The sequence below is a fragment of the Diaphorina citri genome, unplaced genomic scaffold (genome assembly GCF_000475195.1).
Source record: "Diaphorina citri unplaced genomic scaffold, Diaci psyllid genome assembly version 1.1 scaffold816, whole genome shotgun sequence".
NCBI lineage: Eukaryota > Metazoa > Arthropoda > Insecta > Hemiptera > Psyllidae > Diaphorina > Diaphorina citri.
In genome coordinates, this window is record NW_007378248.1 from 66,128 (window position 1) to 76,351 (window position 10,224).

At 39.4% G+C, this 10,224-nt stretch overlaps 1 protein-coding gene across 1 annotated transcript in view; it reads right to left on the reverse strand.

Moving 5' to 3' along the window:
- LOC103512269 (nose resistant to fluoxetine protein 6-like) overlaps positions 1–3,809 on the reverse strand; it is a 7,103-nt gene extending 3,294 nt beyond the window's left edge. The window contains exon 1 of the mRNA XM_026825784.1: positions 3,537–3,809. Coding sequence (XP_026681585.1) covers positions 3,537–3,698 — 162 coding nt within the window. The 5' untranslated portion in view covers positions 3,699–3,809. The remainder of the gene's footprint in view (positions 1–3,536) is intronic.
- Positions 3,810–10,224: the final 6,415 nt, after the last annotated feature.

Below are 10,224 nucleotides of genomic sequence, written 5' to 3' on the forward strand. Positions count from 1 at the left end.
GACTGGCTGGTGCGGGGGCCACTCAGCCTCGGAGGAAAATGAGTAGCTATGGCATATAAATGCGCATAGCGACCGGTGCCAGCATGGTAGGTAAACATTGGATTTTAGGATTATTGAGATATTGGGAAAATCCTACAATGCTGCAGTGAGCACCAAAGTTGTGACATAATAACACAAAGAAACTGCATTTACATACATTGGTAAGTAATTACCTACCTTCTTTACTTTCCGTGAGGTAGGCACCATACCTATATCACAATGTTGGAAGGATTGGGTTAAAAACCTCTTGCAATGTACACCCAGAATGAACATCTGGACTCCTTCCATGGCTCCCCCCCCACCTAAGTGTTTGGGTACTTTTTGTTAGATAATTTTGAAAGAGAAAAAGTTTTGCCTGTGCAGGGCAAACATTTTCGTGTTGGTGTCTGATATGCAATACATACATCTGATGAAGACTTTCGTAGAAGCTTTTAACCCACCCTTTAGGGTTGTATGCCCTTCACCTACGCCTAAGCCTAGATGAAGACTTACTCCGTAATCATAGGGAACAGGGCCCAGATTTCGTTCTGGTAGATGATCAGGGACGGAAGAGCTACACTGACTTCTGCTTCTTATTACCATTTTTTGAAATTACCATTGTGTTAGAAATTCTCTCTAGGTAAATCTTATATTATAAGAACAAGATCCATTCACTCATTCACATTTCATAGTTCACACACTGATCGCTCTATCTCCAGCAATCGTGTTTGAGGTACATATCCCCAAAAATATTATCAAGTTTGGCTTTTTTCGCATCCAAATTTTCCAGGATTTTCCAGAATCTAGATAGGTGGCCTCGAAGACTAGAAAAATCTTGAGGGTTTTCTTTGAGTCTCAAGGCAGATGCTCTTTTCAATGGGTTTTATTCAGCCCTTATCAACTTATCATACAAAACGGTTTTGTAGCCGGATAAAATCGCGGTAGAAGCCAGGATAAGATTGGATTAAGCGATAACAAACACTTTGTTCTTAATTCATACGAAATATACAACTTTCACAAAAGGTGGGTTTATTGTAGAATTAATGGTTTTTTTCCCAACTCCCCCTAAACCGGATAAAATCGCATCCTGATTCTATCCACAATCGCGATCCTTATTTTACCCCGATATAACCACACTTCTACCCCGATATAACCGCACTACTATCCTGTTAGATTCCTCATAGCCTCATCGTGTATTGAAGGTGTAAAACCAAACCTATGAGACTCTCTATAACTACGCGCTACTAAGTCGCGCATCTACGCTTGAAATGTGAGACGGGCTTGACAGGATATACCTATCCTTGCCCTGGTGCATTCGACGGCATAACTACATTATACCATTATAAATACAGTGAGCTAAGATCTGAAGTAGCAAACACAAAGTGGTGGGAGAACCATCAACCATTTCGCCAGCACCTGAGAGCTCCTCACAGGAGGGCTCGTCAGACTGTGTTTGGCCGGCGCTCAGATTATTGTTGACGGTAAGATCTACTTTTCATTTTCCTTCTAATTCTCCCAGGGTCTTGGATCACCTTTGTTATTTTAGATACTATTCTATATTGTTCATACGTCTTAAAATAATAAATGAACAAGTAGCTCATCTTGAGTTGATATTAATTTAATAAAAGGAGGTATGAAAATTCGCTGTTTTTTTTACATGGCGGGATGGAGCACTTCCGCGCTTGATATTTTTCTTTTCTTGAGAAATGTACAAAACCCTATCATAGGTAGATTCGCATAAGCATCTTCTGGAGCTGTTTGCCCTAACAGCCTTACACCCAAGCCAGAGAGTGGGCCTTTTTTGTACCTACGGAGTTTAGTAATGCCTACCATTAGATAACATATTGAATGCACCGATTTCCATTGAATCACGTTATTCCTCTTGTAACTATTTCATTTTTCTTCAATGTACGTATACCTCTTTCTAATAGGTTCTAATTTCCATTTTCCAGTATCTAGGTATCAGGAAAACTATGAGCGGGTATACGACATGGCAACTTCTGTCCTCCGTACGTCGGAAAAAACGTAATACCTACCACATCCTCTCGCCACGGGTCAATTAACCCCGTGACAGGCTTTACTTACTTCCATAAGGGGACTATCATGGTTTGACCAAATCTTTTCCATAAGCTTTGCACCCATACTGTCCAAATTACCAAACTTACCCTGCTGAATTTATACTTGATTTCGACCAAATGATTAGACACAAAGCTTGCAGTGATGCCCACCACATAAGGTATGCATCGGGTGTAACTTTGAATGTAGAAGTTGACGTAGTAGGGAACCGAAGGCGGGTCGTAGAACCAACTGAAAAAGATTTTAATACAAGGCATAGTAAATAGGTACCTTCTTTAGCATGGGATCTAATTTGGATAATTAGTTAATAACTGTTAATGCATAAGTAGCAGGTACATTGTAATTAAAAATTTATAGACCTAACTTGGTACATAATCTACTATTAAGTAGGTATTACCTATACAATAAGGAACTTGTGTACCTATTCATATTCTTATGGGAATACTCAATTACTCATACACAAAATTTTAATGTAGGTATATGATACGCGATATTGGAGACATATTATAGCCTATCTATATTACATATGTCTTCCTCCAAGATGATAATATACAATACTAGCTGAATTCCGTCGCTTCGCTCCGGAATCCCGCTAGTTCATCCCGAGGCATGGCCAAACTTGTGGAAAAGGCATGGCCGAACTTGTAGTTATCAAACTAAAAACATAAACGAAACTCAAATATTAGGCGAGCGAGGAAAAGTTTTCTCTCCCGCAGTCTCTGCACTCTGTGTATTTCTTATGGTGATTTTAGCGACCTTTTATGGTCTGCCTCTGTGATGACGTAAAAGTCGCCACAAATAGGGAGAAAGAATCAATCAAATTTATTGACGGACTGTCCAACATGGTGAATATGGGTCTCATAAAATTAGGGGGCAGTATAATGGACAATTTTACCCCATTTTACGGTACCTATACGGGTACGATTGCTTTCAGGCTCATTCTATTAGATTTGCATTATAAGCATCTTCTGGAGCTGTTTGCCCTAACAGCCTTACACCCAAGCCAGAGAGTGGGCCTTTTTTGTACCTATGGAGTTTAGCAATGCCTACCATTAGATAACATATTGAATGCACCAATTTCCATTGAATCACGTTACTCCTCTTGTAACTATTTCATTTTTCTTCAATGTACGTATACCTCTTTCTAATAGGTTCTAATTTCCATTTCCCAGTAGGTATCTAGGTATCAGGAAAACTATGAGCGGGTATACGACATGGCAACTGATGCTTTTTTTTTAGAGTGTCGCCATTGCTCCCCAAATTTTTATCAAAATTTGCAAAAATTTGGAGAATCCTTACGTAACTATTATTTTTCCCCTTGTTTCGCATTTTTTATGAGCAATGTTTTGCTTATAGCTACCTATTATTTTATTTACCAACTCTTTTATGAACTCATCTATTTATTCAAGTTATTTTTATTTGTTTGATTTTTTCAAACTTACCCTGCTGAATTTATACTTGATTTCGACCAAATGATTAGACACAAAGCTTGCAGTGATGCCCACCACGTAAGGTATGCATCGGGTGTAACTTTGAATGTAGAAGTTGACGTAGTAGGGAACCGAAGGCGGGTCGTAGAACCAACTGAAAAAGATTTGATCCATACAGTCATACAATTAACTTGCCTGCCTGCGTACAGAGATCCTTAGCACAACTTTGCTATCAGATAAGACGAAAAATTAATGACCAAATTGTAAATTTAACCAATGTTTACCCACATACATACATACATTGGTAAGTCAGCTCCCATGGCGTAGTGGTCACTGCGCTCGCCTTCCACGCGGGAGACCCGGGTTCGATTCCCGGCGCATGCATAAGTAGTAGCAGGTACATTGTAATTAAAAATTTATAGACCTAACTTGGTACATAATCTACTACCATTAAGTAGGTATTACCTATACAATAAGGAACTTGTGTATTCATATTCTTATGGGAATACTCAATTACTCATCACAAAATTTTAATGTAGGTATATGATACGCGATATTAGAGACATATTATAGCCTATCTATATTACATATGTCTTCCTCCAAGATGATAATATACAATATTTACCAACCTACCTACCTACTGGTTAGTTTATAATTGCTACCTACCTATTGTTTTTTTTTTTTTTTTTTTTTTTTTTTTTTTTTAAGGTATAAGATTGCGTAATGAATAATTTCCCAGTAGGGGATGTTCTTGTTTTATAAATGGGATTTCCAGTTTATGGGGCAGAGACAGGAATGTCTAATTGTCTAACTGAAGAAATTCAAAATCTTGATGAAGAATTTATACGTGGTAACTGTGGTACCTAGGCGTCTAACTTGATACTTAGGTATGTATCTCAAGATTCTCAAGCGAAAACCTCGTAGAGGTATAAACCTCGATGGGAAAGTAACAATTACCTACAACATTTCACTACTTACACCTATGTACTGGAATAGGCACCTACGTACAAACGTATCTATACATGAAAGCTTATGACGTTTCCCAAATTCCAACATTTTATTAATTTATTTCAGTAACTTTCCTACTTATACCTAATACCTAATTGGCTATATTGAATGGATTTTTTTTATCGAACTTATTTACATAATTTGCTTTATCGAGTAGGTACGCACGGATTTTCCGTTTAGATCCTGATTTATCGTATAATGCTAAATTAATTTATTAATACACAGTTTAAATTAACAGGTCTTTACAATTATGAAAATCCAGAATTATAAGTCAATAATTGCATATCAGCTTTCGTTATCTACATATATGATTAATTAATTAGTAATAAATATTACGATTGGGGTAATGCAGGTAGCATCCACGGAAATCAGGAATAATACCCACCTACCTACGTATGCCAACGTAATTATTTAATTGAGGCTTTTATATTCATATATTCAGAGTAGATTAGTAGGTACCCATGTAAAAACCTACATACATAATTATTTTATGTAGGTATCCCGCTATTAACAAGTAAGTTTCTCTTGACTGACATGGACAAAAGTATAAACAATACAGTGTAAGGACAAACAGTGTACCTAAACTACAAAACTTGATGCTGGCGACATCGACTTATAGATCTTCTGTTTAAAAAGAATGGGTATTTCACCACCATTTTTATTTTGTAGTGATGAGACATCTGGACTTTACGTGTCAGTTTTGTATCCTGTCCATCCCGTAGTAGGTATGTCCCTCATCAGATGGGTGAGAAGAGACACAATACTCCTCATTTTGGTGCGGAGTCAACACACGATATCATCAGAAATTAATCCGTTGAAATATTTGCATATTTGCAATAGAAATATATGAGTGCAAGTTACGCATGATGCATGAACATCTCCTGGTAGGTATGCGGCTAAAGGGAGAGGGCATGCACTCACGCAGATCTCCTTGCGGCAAATGAGAGGGCAATGTACGTCTCAAATTTCTGGGAAAGAAAGATTTGATGAGAAAGAAGATTACACGGAAAGTAAGTAACTGCAAGTTCTTGTCGACAACCGGGGACCTTCTACATGACAAGCGCGTGGCTTGGCAAGCTATCAAGCTAATCGTGTACCCTGTAACTTTGAACAAGTGTACCGACTCATAAAACAGCAAGTGTTTAACAGAGCTGGTTATTGCATTGATTGAATTCTGCTTAGGTATAGGTAAATGGTAAATTCCTTTATTTCTCGTAAGGTTCTCTAATTAAAAAAAAAAAGTTCACTTTGCCATATTTTGGGAAAACAAATGCCATATTTCCCCAAAATAAGTGCCATAATTTTATTGCTTTTTAGTGCCATATATTCTACCGGTCTCTGTTTATTATACCTATTTTATCTTCTTTTTTAGTACCAACTGCATTGTATAAGATGTCCCTCATCAGATGGGTGAGAAGAAACACAATACTCCTCATTTTGGTGCGGAGTCAACACACGATATCATCAGAAATTAATCCGTTGAAATATTTACATATTTGCAATAGAAATATATGAGTGCAAGTTACGCATGATGCATGAACATCTCCTGGTATGCGGCTAAAGGGAGAGGACATGCACTCACGCAGATCTCCTTGCGGCAAATGAGAGGGCAATGTACGTCTCAAATTTCTGGGAAAGAAAGATTTGATGAGAAAGAAGATTACACGGAAAGTAAGTAACTGCAAGTTCTTGTCGACAACCGGGGACCTTCTGCATGACAAGCGCGTGGCTTGGCAAGCTATCAAGCTAATCGCGTACCCTGTAACTTTGAACAAGTGTACCGACTCATAAAACAGCAAGTGTTTAACAGAGCTGGTTATTGCATTGATTTCTCGTTACAAAGAATGTCACCACGGCCAAATATGTTGGGAACACCCTGTAGGTAGGTTATGGAGGCAAAATAAAGGGTAGGTCAGTAAACAGGGTGTCATAAGGACCAGAGAGAGATTTCCGGGACCGACTCCGATGGCGCCTTGGATTTCCTATGGCGCCATCTTGGATATATGGTAGTTTAGTACAGGCGCCATTTCAGTTTCCAAAAGGTAACCGGATCCGGTTATGGGTAGGTATAGGTACCTACCTTTGCCTCTCTCTTTCTCTTTCTCTCTCTCTCTCTCTCTTCTCTCTCTCCCCTCACAATGAGTTTTTTAACGAGGTTTTAGCTCATTGAAGATTGATGGAACTCAATGTCAAATCGGGATTGTTTGTCGGGATTTAAATGAGATGAGAGGAATTTCTGCAGATCAAGTCTCTTCAGATCTGGTGACTCTGATTGAGAGAGAATAGAAACAACCGGGGACCTTCTGTATGACAAGCGCGTGGCTTGGCAAGCTAATCGTGTACCCTGTAACTTTGAACAAGTGTACCGACTCATAAAACAGCAAGTGTTTAACAGAGCTGGTTATTGCATTGATTTCTCGTTACAAAACGTGATGATGAGCCTTGATATTGAACTTGTTGATTGCGATCTTACTGGTCTGATCTGAGTTTGGAATAGCCGGTTAGGCGACGAGTCGAGACTGCTCTGACTGGTATATGAGATCTAGAAATGCTCTTGCCTCGTGTCGTAAATCAGGAACGAGAAAAATGGTCCAAGTTAAAGAAGGGCTAACAGAACAAGGGAAAGAAAGACTAACAGAACAAGGGAAAGAAAGACTAACAGAACAAGGGAAAGAACGGATAACAGAACAAGGGAAAGAAGGGCTAACAGAACAAGGGAAAGAAGGAATAACAGAACATGGGAAAGAAGGGATAACAGAACAAGGGAAAGAAGGGATAACAGAACAAGGGAAAGAAAGACTAACACGAGCGTCTGTTCCCTCTGAGCGAGAAGAGACAAAATAACAAAAGATACTTTACCTTCCATTTAATAGATCCAAGCAATGATTTCCTCTGTAATACGAATATTTTCTAAATTCCCATAGCAGCTCGGATGTGAAATGCTAAAGCTAAATTTTCGAAATCCCGAAGAGGCGAAAATAACAAGAAACTCTCTCGACCTTTCTAATGATCATTAAAAAAAAGACGAACTTGGGTTTGTGCATTTCATGTATTTTCAATTTTTCACTCCCTTCTCCCTGCCCCCAATGTTCATCAATAAAGAATAACAGAACAAGGGAAAGAAGGGCTAACAGAACAAGGGAAAGAAGGGATAACAGAACAAGGGAAAGAAGGGACAACGGAACAAGGGAAAGAAGGGCTAACAGAACAAGGAAAAGAAAGACTAACAGAACAAGGGAAAGAAGGGCTAACAGAACAAGGGAAAGAAGGGACAACGGAACAAGGGAAAGAAGGGCTAACAGAACAAGGGAAAGAAGGGATAACAGAACATGGGAAAGAAGGGATAACAGAACAAGGGAAAGAAGGGATAACAGAACAAGGGAAAGAAAGACTAACAAACAGAACAAGGAAAAGAAAGACTAACAGAACGAGGAAAAGAAGGTTTAACATAGATTCACTTTGTCGATCGACGGCCGGTCGACTATGTATAGACACAGCTTAAAGCCAGCAGTGATAGCACACTGAATGCACCAGTTCCGATGGATCATTGAAGTTAAGAAACGTTGCTTATGGTCATCCCGATCGGTGACCATCTGGCCTCTTGCGTGCTGCTGGTTTTTCTCGGCCCCACTCAAGCTGTTTCATTGCTACGAAATAAAAACGGCGGTGGAACACTCATCCTTTTTTTTTTTTAAATCTGGTTCCGAAAGAAGCCATCTAATTTTGGTTAGCAGGAGGCTTGAGATCTCTACCAGACACCGAACGCGAGGTTCTAGTGCCAAGGTGATCTAGGTGAGGACAAAACTGTTGATGACCAATAACGGTCCCAACATTTTTACTTTCTATTTTATTCATAGCGACATCATTGTTTCCGTCATTTTGAAAAAGCCTACGAGAGAGGCGAAACTCGAGTCGGTTTCAGAAAATCCCTAAGAACCCTAGTCATATAAAATAATTTAAGCAATTAGAGGGAAAGAAGGTTTAACATAGATTCACTTTGTCGATCGACGGCCGGTCGACTATGTATAGACACAGCTTAAAGCCAGCAGTGATAGCACGTTGAATGCACCAGTTCCGATGGATCATTGAAGTTAAGAAACGTTGAAGTTAAGGTCATCCTGATCGGTGACCATCTGGCCTCTTGCGTGCTGCTGGTTTTTCCCGGCCCCACTCAAGCTGTTTCATTGCTACGAAATAAAAACCGCGGTGGAACACTCATCTTTTTTTTTTTTTTTTTTTTTTTTTTTTTTGTGTCACCCTCAAACAGGCCACCTATGCTCTTCGCGGAGGCATCATCCACTGAAACAAAGGGGAAGAATTAAATGATACATACATAGTAAGATTTTTTGAAAAGAATTGAGCTGAAATAATGATTAATACTCTTCACTTGATGGGTTGGTAGGGTTGGTTTTATAATTTGATTGCATGAATACAGATACGTTTCGCCCACTGGGAATCATCAGTTTACAAATTGGAAACTTATACACTGATTTTGTACCAAATATGTACGTAAGAACTAGGGTTGCCAACCGTACGTTATTTCCCGGAACAATCCGTATTTTTGTCAAAAATCAAATGTTCCGCCGGAACACACCTTTGACTTAAACAAGATACGAACCTCAGCGTCTACGACAGTATTTTCAATCAATTTATCTATAGGTATTTTAAATTGAATTCCGCTGTTTGTAAACTTATCAATAGTAGACCGACCCTTCTATGTCACCATCTGTGTTCTGTGTAATGGGTATTTAGGTCCTGCATTAACCCAACCCTCAAGTACTAATCCATGCATTTACTTAACTACACCAAGAACTTCCTCATTTCTGGGTGTGAACTTTAATAATCGTGTCTAATGGTTTACTTCCATAGAGTAATGGGGAATTCCGGCATACAAGACCTGTCTATTCTATTCTACATACAAGACCTGTCTATTCTATTCTAAGCCGATTTCCTTACCCGGAGTCCCTCCCAATATCCAAGCATGGTATTGTACGGGGGATAATCCCGATCAAAGTCCCCGGCATAGAAGTCCGGATCTGTGGCGTAGTTCGGCCGGATCTCGCCGGTAACCAGACAGTACTTGCCGGATATGTTGAGTGGGGTGACCTCAGTGTGGACACATTGGCTAGGGTGCCCCGGATGAAAGGTGTCACCCTCGAACAGGCCACCTATGCTCTTCGCGGAGGCATCATCCACTGAAACAAAGGGGAAGAAATGATACATACATAGTAAGATTTTTTGAAAAGAATAGATCAGTTGCGCTTATTTGGGTGGTGTTTCAATTCATAGAGCAGGAAAAATGAGGACCAACGGAATTTTTCTTTTTCTTCTACGACTTCTAGATCCCGAGATAAATCGATTTAAAAAATACCGGTAAATCGTAAACTTTGACGTCACGGCATACGCTCCCGTAGGCGATGACGTCACATCAAATGTCCCGAGCAAAGCTCCCTTGCAGGCAACGCATTAATGTGTTTGTGCGCATACGTTTCTGCGCAGTTCTTTCTGCTGCTCCGCTAGCGTGCTTGCATAGTTGCGCTACCTAGCGGACAAAAATAGCAACTGCGTTAAGTCTGACGTCACAAATCTTTGAACTTTTTCATTATAAAAATTGAATTTTCGACCTTTTACAGTTATTTTTTCGGAGTTTTGACCTCAGATTTGGATTTTTCCCAACTTTTTACATAGGAAT